At 39.9% G+C, this 24,699-nt stretch overlaps 1 protein-coding gene across 1 annotated transcript in view; it reads left to right on the top strand.

Annotated features, from left to right (window-relative positions):
• The window catches only part of NYAP2 (neuronal tyrosine-phosphorylated phosphoinositide-3-kinase adaptor 2), a 124,911-nt gene that overhangs the window by 81,900 nt on the left and 18,312 nt on the right, over window positions 1-24,699 (top strand). Inside the window, exons 4-5 of the mRNA XM_041414426.1 lie at window positions 10,521-10,730; window positions 18,581-18,684. Coding sequence (XP_041270360.1) covers window positions 10,521-10,730; window positions 18,581-18,684 — 314 coding nt within the window. The remainder of the gene's footprint in view (window positions 1-10,520; window positions 10,731-18,580; window positions 18,685-24,699) is intronic.

The raw sequence follows: 24,699 nt of genomic DNA, 5'->3' as shown, positions 1-24,699 counted from the left end.
TTTCCCACTGCAGTTTTTTTCAGAGGATGTGGTGTCAGGGTAGGGTATCAGGTACTATTGTGAAAGAACTAGAGGGAAAAAAAAAAAAAAAAAGGAAGATAGGAATGGAAGTACTTTGACTTAGTAGAATAGTGCAGGGTTATTTATGTTTCCTCCACTCAGGAAGCTGGCGCAGACACATCGGATGAAGCTGGCTGGGCTGGCAGTGCCAGGGCTGGCTGGCCTGAGAGCATGAGCTGCCAGCTATTTCAGAACTTCTCTTTACAATCAAGCATTGGACCTGGAAATGAATCTTTTCTTGAATTAAGAGTCAGATTTTCTTTGCATTAGGATTCAAGTGCATTTTTGTTTGTTAAGTCCTAAAAGTAAAACTAGAGATTATTAGTAGGAAGGTCTGTGTTTACTGTAAAGCACAGTGTTCATAAAGCACTTTGAACCCCATCTGACATTTTCCACAAGCAAATATATAGAGATAGTATTTGTATAGAGATAGTATTTAAGTCTCTTAAACCAAATCACAGGGAAGGGGATCACAGTGTTGTTCAGGAAAAGTAAATCAAAACCACCCAGACCACACCACCACCACCAAACCAAGAGCTGTGAACTTTAGGATGGTGAAATACTGCACAAGTTTCAAACAGACAGATCATAACAGTTTCCCCAAAATTAATCACAAGAGAAAAAAACAGTTTTACAAACAAAACTTGGAGTTTTTTCTTCATTAATTGGAATATCTGCATCATAGCTAGAGGAGCTGCTTGAGGTCACTGTTAAATTAAATACTTGTGCACACCAGCATGTTATCTGAAAACTGATTCAATGGTTCCTTGAGCTGCTGTTATTGCATCTTTACAAGGGAAAAGGTTTAATTAAATGCCTTATCTGTCCTTACAATGACACAGCTGTAGAACTTCTATGATTTAAGAGAAGATGGTGGGAACTTTGTGGGGAGTAAAGGGAGGAACATGGTTTATGCACTCACTTCCAAAATCTGATATCTCTGACTGCTATTTCTCCTCTTTATATTTCTTAAAATGGTTTTACCTTACTGATCTGTGTAACAAACACTGGCAGTATCTTGGGCTGAGTGGTTGATATATCCATTTAAAAAAAAAACCACACTTTTTTTTGGCATGACTGATTTGGTTCCTGCCTGAGAAAATTCATTTTTTAAACCCCATCCTTAAAGACCCAATCCAAAGGTCCCTGAAGATATACTTCAGAGAATCCCATTATAAATTATGACAAGAGGGTCCTCTCTTTGTCCTAGGCTGCTGTTCCTTGCAAAACAACTCTGTACTTTGGCTTCTAGAATGTTGCAGTGAATAACAGAAACACTGAGTAGTGAATGAACACAAGATATGCTGCACATTTTTGTCAGTGTATTATCTAATCTACCCATAGGATCACTGAGGTTGGGAAAGACCTTCAAGATGGGGTTCAACCCTGGACCAAATACCACCTTGTTAAATAAACCACAGACTGTCATTTCCTGAACCCTTCCAGGGATGGTGCCACCATCACTTCTCTGGGCAGTCTGTTCCAACGCCTGACAATGCTCCCAGTGAAGAAGTTCTTTCTGATGTCCAACCTGAAGTTCCCCTGGTCCAGTTTGAGGCCATTTCCTCATTTACTTAATTGCTTGGGAGAAGAGATAATAATATTCTGCTAAAGAGTCTTGGGCTCTTAATGGAAAAGAGATAGATGTGCTTTTCCTGAAATTTTCTCTCAAACTTCCAAGACTCTATCAGTAATAAGAAAAATCTAAGTGTCAGAAATGGTTGTATTTAGGTTATACATGTAAATGATTCAAATATCAAAATTTGAAATTGCTGGGGTGTACAAACATGCTAGGTATAGATAAGGTGAAAAGTAAGGAACACTGAGGAAATAATTGTGAGGATAATCATGCATATTAAAGAATCAGGTTCCTTTACATTCAATTTTATGTGAAGGTTCATGTTTCCTCCTTTGAATAGAATTATCCATTCCTAATAATTATTTTATTGTTAAAACAGTAACATGCAATTAGCACTTTATCTGGCATTGAAGAATGAGTAAGGAGAACCATTGTTCTTGTAACTACTCATCTGAAAGAGAGAAGCTGTGTGTTTAATTTTACTGAAGATGGCAATTACTTTATTTTTGCATGTGAATTTGAATTCATTAATCAAAACCAACCTTCTTCCAGGAAATCTGTAGCTAGTTTACTGCTCCAGCAGTGTTTGTGTGATTTGTATGTAGTTTGCATGTGCTGTAACACAGACAGAGCCTTGTGCCAGCCACAGTAGCTGCTCTGCACACTTGTGAAGGCAATAATTGTAAGGTTATGCATGCACAGACATCAGCCAGAGCTGCTGCAAGACCATCTGCAATTCTACTCATTTCCTCAATATCGGAAGTCTGTGCTGGCATGGCTTCACCGTTGCTTTTCTAGCAAGAATAAAACCAGTTCACAAAATGAAACCTCTAATTAGAAAGTGAGGAGGGCCTAAAATAATTAATTCTGTTAAAATGCATAGAAAGCCAGAATGACACAAAGGTTTCATCCTGTAACAGGGAGGAAACTTAAGCATTTACTTGCAGAGAAAAAATTTCTTGGGATTTTTGGGATCTAGAGCTAGGCACGAAGGCTGCACAGCAGCATTAGGTGCTTGTGCCTGGCTCTGTAAGAGAGAGCAAAATTCAGATGAGGTCAGTGAATGTGTCAAGATCCTCTTTTACAGGTAGCACACTGGATAAAAGGAGAGCTGTGCAACTGGCATGTGTGCTCTAATAATGAAAGGCAAATTTTCTAATTCCTTAATGAAGTCAATAAAGAGAAATGCATTAATAAATATGTTTTTCATACAGCTAGTTAAACCCTAGACCAAATAGCCAGGAAAGAATTAATTTTCACTTCAACTTTGAAATGGATATTTTTATGTGCACATACAAAACGGGGGGGTGGGGGGGGGGGGTTGTTCTGTCCCCAGTTTCCAAAATCCATATCCTTTACTATATCTTCATTTTCTGACTAACATTTACTATTGAATCTGGATAAAAACATACTCTTTAGAAGAAATTAAAGTGTTCAGAAAATGGAAAAACCTTACATTCAAGCTCCTGAAAGAGTTCAAAGGCTGTTTTTCAGCAGAAAACTTGACAAAAGAGTGTTGACAAGTTTAATATAGTCAGGACTTCCATGAAAGATTGATGTTTTTGAAGTGAAGCTTTGAAACATAAGGTCATGAACTTCCTACAAAACATTTTTCTTGAAATGTCTCTATACTTCAGCTCTTTAGGCTCTCTCTGCTTATGATTTCTTGCCTTACTGTACTAGGGTGTGTGCAGGACCCATCAAACCATTGTGTGCCCTCATTCAAAGATCAAGGGTTTGTTTTAAGAACCTGAATAACACAATGAGTGAGAGGGGAAATGAATGGGGCTGAGAAGGAAAGCCTTTAAGTGAGAGTAGGTACCATCCTTTCAAATCAAGTACGAGGTAACAGTTGGGCCACCTTTACAGAGACTGATTTTTCACAGTTTCATTAACAGAGTTTTCTTTGATCATTACAGAGTTTAGGGTGGGCATGGCAGTCTGTGCTTACGTGCAATGTGTGCTGCTAATTAGCCCAAAGCTAATGGCAATGAAACCAAAGTTTCACAAGCCTGCCACACTCAGACTCTTCAGGCTCATTCCTTCTCCTACTTAAACCCTATCTGCTGCAAACAGTCACAGACCTTGTTCATACACATTTGCACATATGCACACATTTAGTTTTTTAACTGAAACCACAGCCTGGATTATCAGCAGATCTGAGTGCACAAGCTTTGTAAGAGAAATGTTTGCAGCTTCCCATAATGAGCTATTCCATACATTCCTATGAAACAGCACGGCTGGCCAGCCACAGCTGATAACTTCTGCAAGGAAAACCCTTGCTGTGTTGAAGGCAATAACAGAATTCCCTTTGACTTGTTTTAATTAGTTTTCTGCCCAAATAGTGCCAGAGGACACAGGCTTCTGTTAAGATTTTTCTAAGTGTTCACATCACTAATTTCCATCATTCCAAGGTCGGAAAGGAAAATGATAAAAACGATAAGCGCAGTGAATGTCACATAATAAAGTGTTCTGCTTAAATATGTAATTGTGACTAGCCTGAATTAAGTAAAAAACTTGTTAATAGGCTGCCATTGGATGTAATGTTGAGAGTCCCAGGACACTGCTTTTGTTTGCTTTAGTAGTACATCTGTGCAGTGCATATCTTCCAGATGTGGCCTCTTTGGTCAGGTGATGGAGCTGTGATACAATTTGCAGCAGAACAGGCACAATTAAAAGATCAAGCACAGAGTGAATAATTAAGAAATAATGATGACCCTGTTGGAAACTGGTGATTGTCATCACTTCTGTAATATATGCCAAAATATTATAATCTTGGATCAATCAAACAATCACAGAATTAAGGGTGGAACAGACCTCTAAGATCATTACTTACAACTGTCAGCCCAGCACCACCACCATATTCAACATTAAATCATGTCCTCAAGTGCCATATCCACACATTTTGAACACTTCCAGGCATGAAAAATGTCTGTCCTTATTTAATAGTAAAAACAGGTTTTCCTCTATTTCAATCAATATGCAAAAGGATTTTTACTCTTACTATAGTTCATCAAATAATGTTGAATATGTCTTACAGTGATGAATTTTTAAAAATTTGTCTAATTTAAAAGGACTAGTGCTGCCAGATGAATTTTATTGAAACTTAAAAAATTCCATTATATGTTTTCAACCAGATCATAACTTCCATAATTTTAATTGAATATTTTTATTCTAAAACCTTGGTTGATAAATCTATGGTATAAATATTTTACTATAAATCTATCCCTTTGTTTATTAGTCTTCAGTTAGTTGTACTGTGGCTTTTTCTTTTCCTTTCTTGTTTTCCTAAGCAGGATTGCACACTTAGCAGGTTTGGGACAGCCACAGAAAATCAACTAAATGCATTTTCCTCAGCAATTCCTCTTCCCCTCCCTTGGCTGTCTGTAGCAGGATGATGTGATTTCCACTGATTTCACCACATAAAACAAAAAAAGCCTTACACTGTTCACAGAAATGTGCTCCATGAACACCAAGAAGAGGTTCAGCCATGTCTTTCTTAAATGTTAGATGATTTGTGAGAATTTCAGGCTTTCCATTGATTTTGCATGGAACTAGGTCAGAGCTGCTTTTAATTGAACAAGCTGCCTGCTGCAACTCTCACATAACTGTAAAAAAGGGGTCTTAAAAATTGATATGCAAAGCAAACTTCTGCTTAATTAGCAAGCAGATGAAGTCAGAATTGACAAACAACTATAGTTAATAAAGATGAGGTTATGGGTTTCATTGACAGTATGATGTGCTCTTAATGGCTGAAACACTGAGCATTATCCATGTTTCTTGCATGTGGTATTAATAGCTGTTATTTTTCTTTGGGAGAGGTTGGGATAAATTTACACCTGTGCAGATCAGACAAAGCACCACACATCAGTAAATCCATTAAAAGGCAGCTCTAATTTTGAATGTGTAGTAAAGGTAAACAAAAAGCCCTGGGATGCAGACAGAAGAAACTCTGGGGCTCTCTGGAAGGCTCAGTATTGCCCTACACGCAGTGCCTGCGGAAGGGGTCAGTCAGGCACAGGCTGCCCTGGTGCCGGCAGTGGCAGGAGGGACACTGTGCCCGGGCCATGTCCCAGGTAGCACTGACCCTCACACACTGCTGGTTGCAGTCTCATCCTGCATCTGCACCCCTCCAGGTGTGCCCCTGAGGTGCTCTGTGCCCCTGCTCCCCCAGCCAGGGCCATGCCTGTGGCCAGACCAGGGGAGCGCTGATCTCTCGAGGCTGGAGGAGACAAGGAGCTCTGGCTCACATCTAAACCCCACCCTGAGTGACTTTGTTTGCACCTGTATGTGACTGCTGAACTTTAGACCATTTGCTTCCCCCAGTATGTGAGTTCTGCCTAGAGTGATATATTATTTATTTAACTTTATAACAAACACAACGGAAAAAAAGGAATAAATTAATAATGTATGGATTATCTTGTACATTTCAGCTCACAGCTGAGAGAGGTGGCAGAGAGCAATCCTCATTTTAAGTTTCTTAAGACAATTGCTTTTCTTTCTTCCCCCAAACCTCAAGCAGTAATAAAGGTTCTGCCATTTGTCACTGAGCATTGCACTAAGAAGCCACTGGGAATTGAAATTAATGTGTTTAAGAACTGAAAGGCAGACTGGCCACAGAGTTCTATTCATTTGAATGATAGCTTTTTGGGTAAGATGTTGTCTGCAGCTGTAATTTCAGTTTTCTTAGGTCCAAGTTACAACTGACTCTGTTTCTCACTTCCTTTAGCATTTCCAAGTTTTCTAGTACCACAGCTCACATGCCAGCCTTGCCTAGTGCTCGGCTATTAGGGGACTTTTCCTACAGGGGAGATTGTACATGCCAATTATCTGTAAAATATTAGTTTATAGGAGATGTTAACCATCTTATGCTTTAAATGGAAAAGTCTGAGATTCTGGTGAAATAAATAAGAAAAATGCATATCTTTACATATTGAAATACTATGACAGCTGAAAGTGCTTGAAACATTTGAGTGCCTTTATGGCAGTTTAACCAACTGTGTCCATAAATATTTAAAGCAGTGAATTATTTCTTGAAATTTACATTTTTATGTACCATTTTGGTGGGAGAATTATTGAACAATAAAGATGCTTTCCATAATAATTTCAGCTTTTCAAAAAGTAGCACTTGACTGCAAAAGGATTTTCTGCTGGCCACCATGTGACTCAGTGAGCTCCCAGCATAATACTGAGCTTTGGCATTTCCCACCTCCAAATTAAGGTTTTTAACAGCACAAGATAACCTAGATCCAACTTATGTTTCTGCACTTCCCAAATAAAAATAAAAAAAAAAATTAAAAAGCTGTGCAGCAGCTACTGTTACCTTTCAGCTGTGTCTTTATGTACATAGATAAATCTGACTGGTAAGAGTTCTTGTTTTCAGGATGGGATCAATAGGGATAAAGTGGCCATTTAAGTCCTGCTGTAGCCTTTATAAAGGGTTACTCTGTGTAAAATATCTTGGTTTCCTTTTCAGGTCACAATAAGATCCCCACCCCACAGGTAACTACAGGTGTGTTCTGTCTTGGGCCAGGCTGCAGGAGCCAAAAAAGTGGAGCGGGGAATGTGCTCTTATGAGACACAACCATTTGTGCCACTCAGCTTGCTCCATGGAGCTACATTTGCAGCAGGGACTAGCTGACAAGACAAAAACATCCAAGTGGCTGGCACAGTCAACAAATGGGCCAGGGATGGGCTGAGACCTGGCAGAGGAGCATTCTGCATTTCTGGAGCTGTCCTGAGCACATTGGAACTGAAGTGCTCTTTCAGTCAACCAAGAAGTAGCAGGGTGATTTTTTGATTTATTTTAATTTAGTTTGAGTATGATGCCCATTGACATTTATTAAAGAAGCTGAAGCTGTTCTAAACTTCTCACAAAAATATTTGAGTAAAAGTGAGGCAATAATTTCCTTTTTCATTTTTTCTGTATTTACAAGTGAGCTGGAAAGTAATATTACAGAAAACTACATAAAACACTGACATGTTGTTTTCTGTCTGTGTATCATTGTTACTGATAATGATCACCAAATAATAATGATTCAGGCCCTGTGACGGGCTACATGACATTATAATCTGTTTCAATCTGCCTTTCATTTTTAGGATATATTACTTTTCAGATAAACTGTGAACAGAAAATCCACAAGAAAGGATAGTGGAATGTAAATTTACAAAGTCTAGACAGCCAGCTGAAAACTGATTTTCTACACCTTATAAAAAATTAGACTATAAACCAAATCTTTATTTAGTCTGAATAGTTCCACAGTTTCCAGCTGGTTGCAAAAGCTGAGCTTTGATTCAGCTGACAATAACAACTAAGAATGCACAAATCTTTTTTATCAGGCAACAAGTACAAATGTTTCTCTGTTAAGTAAACTGAAGTAGATAAATCCTTAGCTACACACTCAGCCAGAGCATTTCCACTGTGACAAGGGCTGACTGCATGTGTGTGAAATTTCAAGGGGGAGGTGTTCAAGTAGTGTCAATGAGGCACACGCAGAGAAGGTTTTCACTAAGGTAGTCACAGCATTTCCAGGAACAGCTGGATGACATAGTAGATTAACTCTATTGAATGATGTATTAATTTGGTAGGGCACTTGGAGGGCCCAATTCTTACCTTCTCAAAACACATTCTAGTGTCCTGGCTTTCTCTTCATTTTGCTGTGAAGAATAAACTGCGACCTAGACACTGTCCTGTACTATTGGGAAGGAGGATTGTGTGCATTTCTAAAGAATTTTGAAACTTTGCTTTTATCTGTGCTTTTCCCAGATAAGTACTGTCTTAAAGAAGTGCATGTTATTGGTGTGAAGAAAAAAAATCACATATGATTGCATGCATCTGTTATGTGAGAAAACACATCAGTATTTTTGATAGCTCGATGCTGTCAACTGAAACAGTTCTAATCCTGGTAATAATTTGGGCTCTCCCTCTCTTTGCACAGCTCTTTGTATTAGCAGGTCTGTCTGTGCAGTGAGACAGATCTGTGTCACAGACATCTCCCAGCAAAGGTCCCTGAAAGGCAGATGTCATGTTATATTGATACAGACTGTTACTTGACCTTGTACCCCACTGGGGTTACCAGCTAGGAAAAACAAACACTTTGGATTTTCACTGCAGTGTCTTTTTGAATACACTAAAGTAGGTAGGTGAATTAGAGGTTCATGGAAGAGGTTTGAGTTTTGAAGGTCTTTATCACATAAATTTTACAGAATCCTATTTACGACTCCCAGCCCAGGGTGGTTTAATCATTTTATCATGCAGTGTTACTACTTGAAGGCTCTGGTAAGATATCCTCAACATTAAATTTTACTGTTAACCAATTGTAATTAACAAAATACACTAATGATTACATCTTGCACCGCATGTACAGTTAGATATTCTTACATGTCTCCTGTATGATGTTTCATTGAGGAAACCCCAGGCTGACTGTGTTGTTGCTCACTAAGGTCATCTACAGACTGGAATGTCAAAGAACCCAAAACAAGGTGAGATTTTGTCACTGCTGTGCATAGGTGGGTTCTCTGCCCATCAGAGCTGTCTAGCAGTGCATCTTCCCCTGTTTGCTGTACCACAGGTAACAGTCTGTGGGACACTGAGCCATGGGCAAATCAAAGTGATTTGAATGTGGTCCTTTTTGGGGACTGTATCACCTGAGTGGCTGAACAGTCCCAGTTCAGGGCCGTGGGGATGACTGGGAGAGCAAGTGGCAGCTCAGACTGTAAATCTGCCCTGCCATTCAGCACGGGCCCCTCAGGGAACTGCTGGAACCTCCTGCCTCTCTGTGGCTCCTGGCGTTTTCTCTTTGCTTGGCTCTCTCAAATCTTCCAATGTCCCTTGAAGCCTCTAAAAGTTTTTGACATAGAGCTCAAGGGAAGATTGTTATCTCTATCAAATGTGGATTCCAAGACTGTAGATGCACACAGAAATTAAGGTACATCAGGGGGTGGATTAATAAATTTGTGTGACTAAAACTGAGTGTATCATGACTTTTGGGTTGAGATATAAAATTCCAAACTGATTTTTTTTTCAAAATGAGGTAAACAGCAGCCTTGAATAACTGAGTAGCACAGTAATTAGCTCTTACAACTAAAGAGCAATCTAATGTTTCTTCTGTATCTAGTTTTCCATGTGAATTTTTCATAGCTACAGATGAGAAAGAGCAGGAATTAATTCTTTCTCCATGCATTGCTCAACCTATGAGAAAAGAAACTGAGGTCTTGAGAAAAGAACAGAAAATCACCAGCCATGAAGAAAGCAGACATCACTGCTTCACTTGAAAAAATCATTCAGCTGTGTTTCGAATTGCTCCTCTTTTCATTGACTTGTGGTGTTGCAAACAGAAAGTAATTTTCTGACTCCAAGGCTTTTTCAACCAAGTGCAATTTCATTCCCTAGGTTGTGGTGCTGGGCACACCCAAAATGGATTTGTGCTGTTTTGTTTTGTGGATTGTGTGCTTTTATTAGAGCTTATGAGAAGGACAGATATGTTGCTTGCACAATATTGCCTTAGGAGGGAGCTTCCTTAGAAAGTGCCTGAAGAAGTACTTGTTCCTAATGAAATGACAGCTGAAAAGATTTCAAATATTTCTATAAATTTTTAATAAACCACAATTTGGTAGGGATCCATTTTCTTAATTATTTTCCTGGCGTATGAAAATTGTAACAGAAATGTTACATTTTATCCATCTGCTTCATGGTGTGTGCTTTTAATAATTAAAAGTGTATTGAAACCTATGGTTTTGGCCTAGATGGTAAAACCATGCTATAAACTGCCCTTAAAGGATTTATGATTGATAGGGATGGAGTATTTTGCAAAAGATTATTGCATGATGTGGGTGATTAGCAGTTACTCTGTAAAGAAATGTGCTCTTGTGTATTTTGTAGAACCACTAGATGAGCTGAAGATCAGAAGCCACAGCACTGAGCCACTACCAAAGCTGGAAAACAAAGAGAGAGGACATCATGGGACAGCTTCCTCCAGGGAGCCAGGGAAAGCTCAGGAATGGGATGGAACACCAGGCCCCCCCATGGTGTCCAGCAGGCTGGGGAGATCCTCCGTCAGCCCAACCATGCTGGCTGGAGGCAACAGCTCAGGTACGTCAAGCACGACGCGGGGAAAATCTCACAAATCTCCTTGTGAGATGAAGAGTCTCTAAAGATACACTGGTGTAGGAAGCATCCACATTCTTTGGACTTCCAAATATCTTCTAGATTTGGCCCTGCACAATGACTGCTGCACTAATAAGGCTTGTGCTGTGCTTGTGCTCTGTGCTGGAAAGCTGAGATGGTGGCATGGAATAGAAGCGCATAAACGTGTTAGTCATCTACTTAAAAAGAAGTAAGGGATTCCACCTGACACTGAAAAGGCAAAGACACTCCTAGGATGGCACCTCAGGAAGTTCATGAGTTCAGGTATCACATAAAGTTACAAAAATACACTTTGCAAAAGTAAGGCTGTCCTACTGAGGAGCACGGTGACAGGACACAGGCAGCCTTTGCTTTCTGCTTGTACAGAAATTTCTGGAAAAGTGACTGTGGATTTCAGAAGTCTCAGATAAACACTTATTTATTTTATTATTCAAAAATATTTACATATTAAATGGTAAATTGCCATAAACCATGGCATTATAATGCAGTCTTGTTTATAAATTGACTAAGACAAATGGAACTGATAAATGAATAGACATCTGTAAAGAGATATTTATGGCCCTTGCATGAGTACTGTATTGGTACTTTAGAGATTTGACAGCTCTCATAAAAGAGTAACTTCATTGCTTATTAGTTAGTGTGAGAAATATCCCTTTTAAGGACAGTTGGCATGTCTAGTCCTGAAGCCTCGTGGTCAATGTTCTGTAAGTATAAGAGCAGGAATGAGCTGCTCAGACCAGAAATCATTCCTGCCTGAGAGATCTGCTGGGCAGTGAGTGGCAGCAAGGAGTTGTTTACACTGCTGAGTGAGCAGAGATGCTCACACCTCACCCAGAACATCGCTTCCCTGTGTGATAATGGGACTCACATTGTCCCTGAATTGCTGAAAATGACACCTGAAACTCAGTGTATAAGTTGAGGAGTCTTTGCTGATGTGAAATGTCATTTGCAGCAATCATGTAGTCCAGCTTTGCTTGCTACAGACCCCCCGAACACTCCTTCCTGCTGCAGTGAAAGTGACTTTTCTGCAAAACTTACAACTCTAGCACAGGTCTTTTTTGTACTACTGCCATCTGCTTACTTGTCTCTTCTTACAAAGCTTCCTGGAAGGTGGGAATTTTCCAGATAAACTCATAGCTTTTGGTAAAGATTCTGTTCCCAGTGTCTTAGACTGTCATCTGTGCTAATGCAGGTTAAATGATGGGTTTAAAGCTACCACATCAAACGTTGGGACATCTGAAAATTAGACCAAAGGTGTGTAACAGTCTCTTCAGTTCTGCAAGGTGACACTATGGACCAGAGTAGCAAAGAAGCTAAAATTGAAGAGTAAGCTCTTAGCAAAATATAACACTGCTGTCCAACATTTCTGTAGCAGTTTTATTTTAAAGAGTTGGTTGATCTCCAAAAGTAGACAAAACATGTTGGCCTCAGTCTCCATTTGGCATCAGCAAACTGTAATAGTTGTTGAATCATGCCTTGATTTAGCTAACTGTGACTTTGTCTTACATTGCTAGGACTGTCAAAGAAAAATTTTATTTTCTTGGCTGAATTTTGACTCCTTTCTATGATTAAAATCTGAGAGCTGATTATGACTTTTCTTTCCCTGCAGATTTATGATATTTCATTTGATGAATATTGCCTCTCATCTGCCCTGAATATTTTTTCCCCTATGTCTCTTGCTGTTGCCTGAGCAACACGTTTTACCTTTATTTGGTGGGGCACTGCATTGAGAATGCTGTACACAGTTCTCCTCAATGAACTTGTACATGAACAGTAACAACTCATTCTCTGCAATTAAATTAAAACTGTAGCAGAATGCAAGAAGAGCAATTTAATATTTTCATATGAATACAAATGTTTTCTGGAGTCAAGGGGATAAAGCAATTCTGCACTAGGAATTAGAACTTAGATTTACCTCAAATAAAATCTAGGTAGTTCCCAGTACAGTCATCACTGCTGCTGCTCTCTTTGCAACATCATACATAACAGAAAAAAAGGCTATTTTTTTTTTTTTTTTGTGCAGACATGTGCTTGAAACACCACAGTTTGGTACCTGCCTCCTAGTTCACACTGGTACAGGCATTTGTTAGGGAAATATTGAAATAATTTTTTTTAATGGGGTTGAATTGCTCTGCTGCAGAAGAGAAAGGGTGGAATGGATTTCCCACATGTGCTCATCAGGCAGCTCTGCTCCAGCACAGATGAGCTGGGAACTGGGGAGGCCTGGGCAAATACCTGAGTGAGAACACTGATTTTCAGTGGGTTCTCCCCAGCTCTGAAACTGCTAGTAGGATCAGAGGGAGAATGAGCCATCTCCAAACACAATCTTGAGCTTTCTGTCCATTTTGTTCAAAGAGCCTGGGCTGTCAGCTGCACACAGTTATCACTGTCTCTAATGCCTGATTGTTCTGTGACAGAATTTGTCAAGGGCACTTTCTGTTTCTTGGCATCCTATAATTTCTTATGGAAAGCAGTGTGATTTAGGGGCATGCTGACTTTTAGGAAAGTCAGTGCAATTATAATGAACAGCCAAACACAATCTGTAAAACAGAATCTGTATAACTTCACTCCAGGAGACTTGAAGAGTATTTTCTGGAATGTTGCTGCTTTTTTCCTAACAGCAACGGAGAAGCATTTTACATTGCCACCTGCTGCTGGAGACAGGCACTGCCCTGCCTTTAAAATCTCAGAAACGGTTGCATCCTGGTTTTGAATTGCCACCAGCTTGTCACTCAGCCAGCCATAAATATTCCATCTGAAAAGATTGTAGGTAATCAGGAAGGGGGGAAATACCCACCCTTAATTGGAATTACATTGTTGATTCCCAAAAGCAATGAATATTTTAAGTTCATCTATTTGGGAATGGGGCAAAGCCTGGTAAGCCTAAGGCACAAGATGCTTCCATTGGTGTAAGAAGGGAATAGCAGCAAAAAGTCAGTTCCTGCCAGCCAGGTCTTTGCCACAAACCCCTACATTTTCTCCTCAGAGCAGTATCACTGTGCTCCTAAACCCACAAGGATTTTCCACATGAAGGCAACTTAACGCTGGGGTTTTTGGTTACTGGCCAAGTGGCCCAGACCCTGCCTGCACTGGTCACTCTGTTCTCTGCTCACAAGCTCCCCTGAGCAGTGCCTGTCACCTGCAATGAAATGAGCAGCACCGCGAGCTGCACACTGAGGGCATCCCACCAGTGCCCATGGTCCTGCTGTGAGACCTCCAGGATGTGGGATCACACCAATTCTGGCTGGAGTAAAAATATTGCCTTGGTGTAAGAAAAACACACACAAAAAACCTGAACAAAGATACCAAACACATACTTGTATTTCAAAGAAGCCAGGAAATAGCAAACAAACACAGCCAAATCCTATAACAAAAGCTTTTCAAAGAAAATAAACACCCATATTTCAGGATACAAAGTATATTCCACTAACAGCTTTTCACTTTGGGCCAAATATCCCCTAAACCTAAACAGGGGGGTCCTTTTCAGACATGGTTTTGCTCACTACCTGACTTGGGTTTGAGAGTTGCTAAACTTTTGACCTATGGATATCTGGCAACATTGAGCTCCACAGGTTCAGTGCTCCCCTTGTGAAAACTGTTGAGTTTGATGTGCTGCTGTGATATTTTAGAACTAATTGGCTTCTGCCAATAGCAAAGTACTGAATGCTTTGTTTAGATAGCATATTACTACATAGTTTATTGCACCATAATGTTTCATAACTTCAAGTTTTATTTCAGCTTACTCATCTCTTTTTAGGCCAGTATGAAGACACTTGGTGTGATGTATTTTTCCAGTATATATGCTTTTTTTCTCTTCTTTTTCTCCTTTTTTTATTTTTTATGTGATTGCTCCCAGCCTGTCACATTGCCTTGTTTAATTCAAAACGCATTTCTTGGCAGCTGTAGCAAATAAGCAATATTTCTCTTTTCATGTGCAAAGAAGAGACTGTGACAGGATAAGAAGCTTCTCCAATGTAAGTGACAGCCAGAGCATTTTTTTGAATTAAGATTAGGATAGGCAGAATGAAGGCTTCCTTGGATGAATAAAGAACTCTTCCCATTAAGATCCAAAAATAAAAATCGTGAAGAGTTGTTGTACTCCTGGAAAATATATAAAGCCGTAGCATGTTGGTATAAAACTGATTGAAAATATTTCCATAAAATCTTGTGGCATTTCAGCACTGGGCATTATTGAGGAAAATCCTACGACACCCCATGTCCCAAATACAATCAACCAAGCTTCTACATCTTTAGTCATGCTGGCAGCCCCTGCAGTTTTTGAAAACCAGCCATTTATATGAGTGCTTAGACACATAATTAAATACACAACTTTAAGGCAATCCTCTTTGTGTTTGGAAAGCCTGTATTTCTGTGCTGCACAGTCTCTCTTGAAATTCTCATCCTTAATGCTGCCCTTTGGAAGTAAATGCTTGCCTGGTTCCGTGTCTAACCCTCCTGGTGCTGTCAAAACGGAGTTTAAACCCAAGAGTGCAGTGATGCTTGGCCTATTGCCACTGATTTTGTCTGTGGGTTTGGTGTCAGGGGGCTGTGGTCCCACTGTCTCAGTGCTGTGGCCACTGTGGGTGCCATAAGAGGGGACTGAGGCCCACTGGCCCATTGTGCCACCCTGGCACTACGATCCACCTGGCTCCCAGAAACCTGCAGTGCATTTTTCGTACCATGTCACTGTGAGAGATGTGACATTTGAAGCTGCGCAAAATAATACCGCTAAATTTCCAAATACACCAAGTGAATCTCATGAACATTTTTCTGCATAATATTTCAGAGCCTTCTGGCTACCCCCAAGAATCTGCTGAATTCGGACCTCATGCTGCCCATTGATGGCATCTCCAAAGGCTGCTCACATGCCCTGCATGCCCTGGCCTACAAAGCCTTCCCCTTTGTCTGTCAGGATGGCTGATAGAACTCAGCTCCACACCATGAATTACTGTCACTAAGGGGACTTCTCAAGTCCAAGACTACTCATTTCAGATGTTAATACTGAGTTGTCTCAGTATCATCCACAAGAGATAAACATGAATTTCTAAATGCTAGAAACCATCCCTGATATTTGCTAGCAGTAGTTTTTCCTTTAAGATCCTTGGCAGCAAATAGGACAACCCATAGAGTCCCAGCAGAGAGAATAAGCTGCCCATAGCTAAAAAATAACATGCTGCGGAATACAGAGCAGTGAGTTGTGCAGCACTTAAAGAACAGACCTTTTGTGGTCTATTTTTCCCCCAAAGTGGTGTGCTGTTACTCAGATCACTATTTACAGTAGAATACAGTATTTATTTGGTCTAAAAATATTGCCACTGAGACAAAAAAAGCTAGATGGAGCCATGTCTGAAGCACCTTTTGGTGAGGATCACCATGGAAATCACAATAGTTTCCTTAATACTGGAACATATATTACAGGGAGATAAAGGAACTAATACTTCATCTGTGTGTGATAGGTTTTATTTCTTTGATGCCAGATGAAAGGAGTCTCTTTGGCAAGGAAATGGTAATCTCTTGCTGCTGCTCATAGATCCAAATTGGAAATTATGACACTTCTTTCTGCTTTCCTAAAGCAAAGAAAATAATTCAGAAGTATAGTCAGACAGTGTCTTGGAGTTTTTTTATGTGCTGAGTGTCTGATTCTGCTTGTCACAGCAGAAACAGAATCTTTACTTAGCAGTAGAGAAAAACAACTGAAAAAACACAGTTCTTGTCCTTTCTGAAACCCCAGCAGAATTCCAGGAGATGAGAGATGAGATATAATAATGAGATACATTATTATATCTGTATTACTGAAAGGAACGGTCAGAAATCTGGCACACAGACTGCGTAAAATCAGAGCAAAAACAAATCTAATCAACCTTCAGAGTAACTGCCCAAGTCCAAAAAAAGCAAACCAGCAGACTGTGTACAAAAGCAAGGTTATGGAGGAGGCCAGTCTGCTCCTTTCTGTGCGCCTATGGCTGTGCTGACTCGTGGTGTGTTTACAGACTGCCTAGGAGAGAGTGAATTGAATAATGCATTCAGCTAGCAGCATAAATATTTTTGCTGCTCAGCCAGCTGGATGTTAACTAACATATTAATATTTAGTTTATGAATATTCACCCATACAGATGCTTTCATTGGTCTAAGTGCTCCAGCATAAGTGGATAGCTCTCCTCTACGCCCTATTGAATTCTGAAATATCTGAAGAAAATAAGCATAGAAGGTGACAATGAGAAAGCATCAGTGAGAGTGGAAGAATCCATTTCAGCATGTTGCTGGTATGTGGAGTAATGTGCCAGCTGTCCTCAAGTTTCCAAGGTGTGCCAAGTGACTTAAAGGTCATGCTGGCAATAGGCATTTTCTTCCTTTCAAGCTGTGGCCCAGCCAGTGGCCAGTGGTGATATGAGAGATCCACAGGAAATAGAGAAATCAGTGTAAAACAAATGCAGAAAAAGCAGCTGTATAAATGAGGCATGACAAAATAAATTTCAGACAGACACAGGCAAAAGATGTGCTTCAGAGACAAACTTGCTAAACCACAACTGCATGAGGCATAGGTCCTTTCTTTCTTCTTGAAAACATAGAATTGAATAGGAGGAATTCTTCAAACCTTATTTAAAAAACTCACAATTCTTTAAATTGTAATGAAGCATGACATTGTAATTACTTGTTCTTCATGGTAAAGCAGCACTGCCAATGTGAAGAGTGAGACTCTGTTATTGTACCAAATCTGTCTGGTGAGTCCAAATGTTTTCAGTGTTTGCCCACTGAATGTAAAAAGCAGGTGCAGGTTTGGGAAGAAGGTTTATGAAACATGAGGAGAATGAACACATTGATCTGAGCAGAGCCACAGAATGAGAGGTGCTTCCTCAGCCATATAAAGGAAATGTAAGGACTAAAAAATTTCCTGGTCAGAAACAGGCAGATCCCTTTTTTAGGAAAAGACATTTTCTCCCAGACCAGCTGAATGCTGGGGTAGTACATGGGTGTCAGCATGACTTAGATATAAACAATTTCCTCCAGGCCTCCTGAAATGCATGGTCACCTCGTGTCAGTGTGTACAATAGTAACCTGTGCTGGAAATCAGTGGGGAACCTTCTCAGAAATTATTCCATATAAAGCAGCAGAAGGAAAATCAAATAACTGTGTCATTTTTGTGAAGTTCTTCTCTGAAATTGAGCTTTCTCTCAAGGCAAACATTGCTTCTGCTATCATCTTGATTGTGGGCAACTGACTTTGCCACTGCTGATGTTTTGATTTGTCTCTTCTTCTTCCTTCATTGCCAATGACATGAGATTCCCAAGTATTTTTGGTGTCATTCCAAATCCCCAAGTGTGAGAGTATCTTCACCACTTTTACATACCTCCTCCTTCATTTTTTGGCATTTCATGCTTTCCTTCAGCACAGTCAGTCTTTGGGCTGTCATGTCTCTCAGCTCTGGGATGAAGAGGTGAAACAAGAAGTTTCTGTACCTCCCTTAATCACTGCTGTGGTACATGAGGAGTAGAAAAGATGCTGGAGAGCAGGGGAGTGGGGAAACAGGAATGCTTCTTTTGTATTCTTCCTGTCTGCTGTTTTATGCTCTATCCTTCAGAGATGCCCGAGCAAAGAGGCCAGGACATGGCATGAGTCCTGCCTGAATCCCTCTTCTGATCTCAACTTCCGCTCATGATTCAGCCATATGTCCAAGACTTTAACTTGTTACCAAGGCTGGAGTCTCCATTCCAAGGGAATCCTGGATCCACAGTGTTTCAGCTTGCTGCAGCAGTACCTGCTCCTGCTCACTGGAGTTTCTCTCTCTCCCTTTCCAGAGTCCAAGTCCAGCTGCCGGCTGGGCCGCTCCGCATCCACGTCAGGAGTGCCTCCTCCGTCGGTGGCGCCGCTCAGGCAGCCCGGCGACCTCCAGCCGAGCCAGGTACCATCGTTAGCCAATCGGGAATGACTCCATGTGCTGCAACATGCCAAATGTTCCCACCTCTCTGTCTGTCACTTGTTACAGTAAATGGTTCTTTTGGTTTATGTCTTTGTTTTCTGTGCGTGTGCGTGCATCTGTGTGTGCGCATCTCTCATTGGCAATGAAATTCCGCTGGCCACAGCCAGCAGAATTTTCTTTGCTCTTAATTCCTTGTATCTTTTTTCTGTCTTCATTCTGTAATATAAATGTAGTAAAACTGTACAGTATGAACTGGCTGGGTTTTTTATTTTTTCATGCTTTCTGTACTTTTTTACTGTCTTAAAATTTATCAAACTTTGATAAATTTAATCTATGTTTTTATGTAAATTTCTTTTAAATGTCTTGTCTAGAGCACTTACACCAATGTTGTCAATGACTTGTACATACTTGACTTCCCCAGTTGTACTTTAATATTTGTGCCAGTCTCACATCTGGTTGGAGCTTAATGCATGATTATATTACACTGTGATTTATCACTGTCCTGAAAAATGCTCTTACAGCAAGTGATTTTGTTTAGTTGAGGCAGCTAGACTCTCTTCAGCGATAGACCGTGTAATGCTTACAGGACTATTAAATAGTCCACTGTAGTTATAGTTATTGTACATTTTTAGGAATTAAAAAAAAAAAAAAAAAACAAATCAAAGGAGCAACATCTCCTTTTATCTTAAACAGAGATACTTATTTTGTCATCATCAGAAACAAAACTGCCACATAGGAAAAAAATGAAAGTGTTTGGCTTTGGCAAGTTTCTCCAATAGAGAGAAAATGGAAAAGAAATAAAGACATGGGAAACCTATACTTACCTTTATTTTATATGCTAATACTGATATTGTAACATTTTGTTGCACAGACCTGTATTATTAGTTTGACAGAACTAGCTGAGAGTAGCAATTGAAAGAAGAGGTTTTGCTTAAACATCATGTGAATGGCTTCTGTCAAAGCACTGTGGCACTGCATCACTGGTGTGCACGTGTGGGGTGTATGTGCACAAGGAGGCAGGAGCACAGATGGATTTAGGTGCACATGCATATGTGTATGCACACACAGGCACCCTTATTTTGATGGAGAATTTTTGTCTGGCTTTCAGGGAGTTAGTCCCCAAAATACTATTGAATGTAACTGAGGTTGGAGTGGAAATCTCCCTGAGGAGTGCTTTGCAATAATCACATATTTGTGTTTGCATCTTGGTGAGTTGCTCCAATAATGTCTTGAACAAAGCAAAGACCACAAGAGTAAGGTTGATTTACTTACTCCAGACAGCCAGCAACTTGTTAAGAAGATTATATTTGGATAGCCAAATCTGTACAGGTTACAGCTCTGTAACCTGCATGAACTGATTTGATTGTATTACTTCTGAGTGCTGCCAGACATGAAGACTGAGAGAAACCTGCACATTTCTAAAGCATATTTTACAGAAAAAAATCAAATCTATAATGGAGATTCAAAATGATGGCCCATTTAAATAACATATCAAGTGTTCTTCATCTTTGGAAGAAATTAGGGTAATTGTACTTCCAAAGGTTTTCAGTGTCCCAGTGTTCATGTAGTATATATTTTTGATTAAATGGGTTTTACGGCACTCCTGATGCTTTGCTGTTTACTCAGTGGCAAAGGCACCTTGGGTGTTTTGAAGGGATTTTAGCCTGTCAGTTTATACTAAGAACTAAACAATAAGCCTTGAAAGCAGAAGCTGATGTGATAGAAGAGATAATGAGCCTCTTAGAAGCTGCAGCCAGGGTTCACTGAAACTGTGGTGGGAAAAATCCACCTCAATTCATACAGAAGAAAGGAACAAAGATGATAAGAGGAATTTTCAAGTGACTGTAGGAGGGTGATCTTGTTAATTGAATAATGTATGGTACGGTCATGACTTCATGAAAAACAAGAAAAACTAGTACAAGCTTTCTCTCCCGAAGTCTTCCCTTCCAGCTGACAATCTCTTACTGCCCATCTATATGTTGCCATTTACTATGATAGCATAACTTTCAAAGGTGTGATTTTGACCCTGATTTCAGAGGAATGACAAAAGTCTTATCTCCATAAAGATACAAACATTGATTGTTCTTTCAACACCTATTCTATCTTAATGTGCAAATAATGGATGACGGGTGAAATGTGTTTCCAACAGCTGGGCTCTTAGCCCATGCTCAGTCTGCTGGATTGTGGCATACAGGGTATCTGTTTTTGTGTGCTGTGGCTATTGATTTTATTGATACTGCTTTCCTTATGTCATAATATCATAATGAGCAAATTAGACTTTCCAAAAGATTAAGGTGATGTATTATGTTATTCCCCTCTTTGTTGATCAGATGGGCACAGCTAGCATTCAAACAGGAATATAGGATCTGGGAAAGGGCAGATTACTGTTAATTGGTTTTCTCAAATCTTCGTGGATCCCAGACTTGTGGTTTTCAAAATGCTTAATTTGAAAAAAAAAAAAAAAAAAAAAAAAAAAAAAAAAAAAAAAAAAAAAAAAAAAAGACAAATTTGCAGCTGAGTTCTCATAACCCACCATTTTTAATACAATTGTTCAAAGAAGTGGTGACTATGCTTAATAATTAAAAATAGATCTGATCTAAGGAAACCTATATTATAATTCCAACCATACATTAGGTAATTATGTATCTATTGTCATTTAACTCCCCTATGCCTTATTTTCTTATTTCTTGCTTGCTTATTGGTGGAATGGTGAAGATTAATCAGTTACTATTCACCAAATATATCTATGGTATATTGATGGGGAGCAGTAGAGGGACCACCTAAACATAAGAAGAAATGGCTTATGAGCAGAGATTGATTATGTGGCTGGTCTCTGATGCAGAACACTAAAAATTCTGTAGTGTAGGGGCAGCCAGCATTTACCAAAATGCTGAGCCAGACTAAGAGCCTGTCTTCTGTCCTTAGCTCTGGGAAATGGTGAGGACATTTGGAAAGCTTTGGTTGCACAAAGCAACTTTGGATGAAGTCACGAATTGTCTCTATTTAAACTGAAAGATAAACATAAGTTTATCCTGGAAATGAAGTTATTGATTATAAAAGGACAAAGTTTAAGAAATTAAGGGAGTAGCAGAGGAAGTCAGGTGGGGGGCTTGGAACTGTAATAATGGCAGGAGCATAGAATATTTTTGAGCAACAAAAGTGCCACAAAGCTGTATTTCCGAAATGCATATCCAAATAAAAATATCCTACAGAGAGGGGTATGAGTAGCAGAGAAGTATTCTAGATAGGATGCATTGTCTTGTAAAGAAAGAAAAGAAGAAAGGAAGGAAAGAAAGAAGGAAATGTTAAGCATGCAGAAGCAGGCCAACCTCAAGTGCCAAAAGACAAACCAGCAGGGAAGATGATTGACTGAACAGGCTTTTGCTGGGACTCAGGAAAAGAGAGAGTTTATGAAAGTTGGAAGAAGGGACAGGCAACTCAGGAGGACAAGGGTGTCATGAGGTTATGGAGGGAGAAAATTAGAAGGGCCAAATCCTGACTAGCACTTAATCTGTCTACTGTCATAAAAGACAATAAAAAATGTTTCTCTAGATACATTAGCAGTCAAAAGAAGTCTAAGGAGACTCTCCATCCTCTTTTTGGATGGTAGAGAGAATATAATGACAAAAGATGAGGAAGAAGCTGAGGTACTTAATGCCTTCTTTGCCTCAGTGTCCAATAGTAGGACCAGCTGTTCTCCAGGTACCACCCCCTGAGCTGGAAGATGGACACAGGGAGCAGAATGAAGGCCCCATAATACAGAGGGTAATGGTCAGTGACCTTCTTTAACACTTAGGCTCACACAGTAGGATACCATGTACTTATATTAGACAAAAATTTCTTCACGGAAAGAGCTGTCAAGCAGCAGAACAGGCTGCCCTGGGAAGTGGAAGAGTCCATTCTACAATCCTTGGAGGTATTTAAAAGACATGCAGATGTGGCACCTGGGGAAGTGGTTTAGTAGGGGGCTTTTCAGTGCTGGGTTAAAGGCATTTTTCAGCCTAAGTGATTCTCATTCTATAAAGGTACGACATTGTTCACAAAAAGATACAAGGAATGGAGAAATGTTATAGAATGTAAAGCAAGTTATATCTTAGAAAAGAAGTGTGTGAATAACATTACAGATAGTAAAAGTCCATCTGTATTTGGGCTTTATATGGAAATGCAAACAAGTAACTATCTTTTGTAACCATCTAGTGGACAGAGAACAGTAGAATTTAACCACTTTGAGGGGTTTATAAAGTACAATAAACAAAGTCCACAGTTGCCCCAGTAAATAACTCCTCACCCATTTTGCTGGAAACTCTGTGCTAGCGCCTAAGATTTCTGTAGCAGGCATGGTCAAGGGTTTCACCCTGCAGAGGAAAATGCTCAGTCCTGCCACGGTACAGCCACAGTGAGCAAAGCTGTCCACTTGTATGAAAGCAAGCAGGATTTGGAGTCATAGGTATCACTGCTATGCAATGATGTTTCCCTGCCATCCTATCGTTCTCCACATCTTCACCTCGGCGTAACAAAGGATTGCATTCCATCGATGAGCTCAGATATCCCTGTGGCACACAGGGTAGGTGTGCACTGAGCATGTCTGTCACAAAAGCAGAAAAGGTTTCAAGCAGGCTGTGGAAGTCCCTCTGCTGGAGAGCAGAACATCTTGCATCCAGAGTTTTAATGTACATAAAATCCTCCCTGTATCACTGCCATGCCTCTCTGAAACAGTCTTCAGCAGAGAAAAATCCCACTGATTTCCATTTTAAGAAAAAAAAAATCACATAAATACCTTGGGATTTTTTTTTCTGCTAATGAACTTTGCAACGTGAGGTTTGTTTTCATTAATTTGTAGAGAGTGATTGGAAAATCCCATGTACTAGGCTGCACAGCAGCACAGCAGTGCATGTTTTTAAGATAGATGGTCTGAAGAAAGCCACACTCTTTGAAAACAAAACTACTGATAGCTAGAGTTTCATATTTTATCTTTCCTGCAAAGCAGAACCTATTTTCAGATAGATTTCCACAAAAGTGTGTTCCTTATCTGCAAATGTGCAGCCTCTCTTCATGCTGCCTGTTAGTTTCTTGCTTTTCAATGGCCAGACAGCACTGTCCTTTCCTGTTGCCTCCTCAAGATATGTTAGCTTAATTCTGAGGGTTTGTATGCCTCTTAAGGCTTGGTGTATTTTTTGGGGGACCAGGCAGTGGTATCTAGCTCCAATTTAAGCAAGGAAAGAAGATTTAAACTTTACAGAAATGATCAAAGTAAAATTCAGAAGCCATGCTGAGATTAGAAGGAATAACTCAGAGGAGGGAATGAAAATACATTGATGGCTATGAATTAAGGAGTCTCAACGTGCATTGAAGGAATGAAGAAAAAGCTAGAAAACATATCAGCATATATCAGCATTAACACTGAAACTCTTTGTGGCTTATTTTAGAAAAATTGCTGCTCAGTTCATTAATTGCCTGGTATCTGCCTGAGCTCTCTGCAAGCTGAGGGAGCATTTTATTTTCCCCACATGACCATATTGGTAAACACAACAGAAGGCACAAGATGGACAAACTAACCATTACCCTGCAGAATTCAGGACAGCTCTCACTTATGATCTGTATAAATATAATATAGCAAAGGGGAAAGGAGTCCCAAGAGTGTACTTGACCATTGTCTTACACCAAATGAAGTGAATCCATCAATAGTTTGAATGAGAATGTGTCTTTGATAGACATGAATTTTAGATACAAGTTGGCTTCATATCTAGGTAGAAAAAATAAAAAAGACTTGTAGAATAACCAAGTGCTGGGGGAGGCTGGTGCCTGGGGCTGGCAGGCCGAGAGAGCTGCAGTACACACATGGAAATCCAAGGTTCACAAAGCCGGGGGCAGAGACCAGGAGTGTCCCAGCACAGTTTTCCAACATAGCAATGTCGGTAGAGAAGTAAGAAGCAGATTTTCTACTTTGAATACAGAGCTTGAGGGGTTTGTCTTTGTGTCCGTGTCCCCTTGGCTGGG

Source organism: Onychostruthus taczanowskii, unplaced genomic scaffold (assembly GCF_017590055.1).
Source record: "Onychostruthus taczanowskii isolate IOZ18803 unplaced genomic scaffold, ASM1759005v1 scaffold45, whole genome shotgun sequence".
In the NCBI taxonomy this organism is placed as follows: domain Eukaryota; kingdom Metazoa; phylum Chordata; class Aves; order Passeriformes; family Passeridae; genus Onychostruthus; species Onychostruthus taczanowskii.
This window is presented reverse-complemented; position numbering and strand designations above follow the sequence as displayed.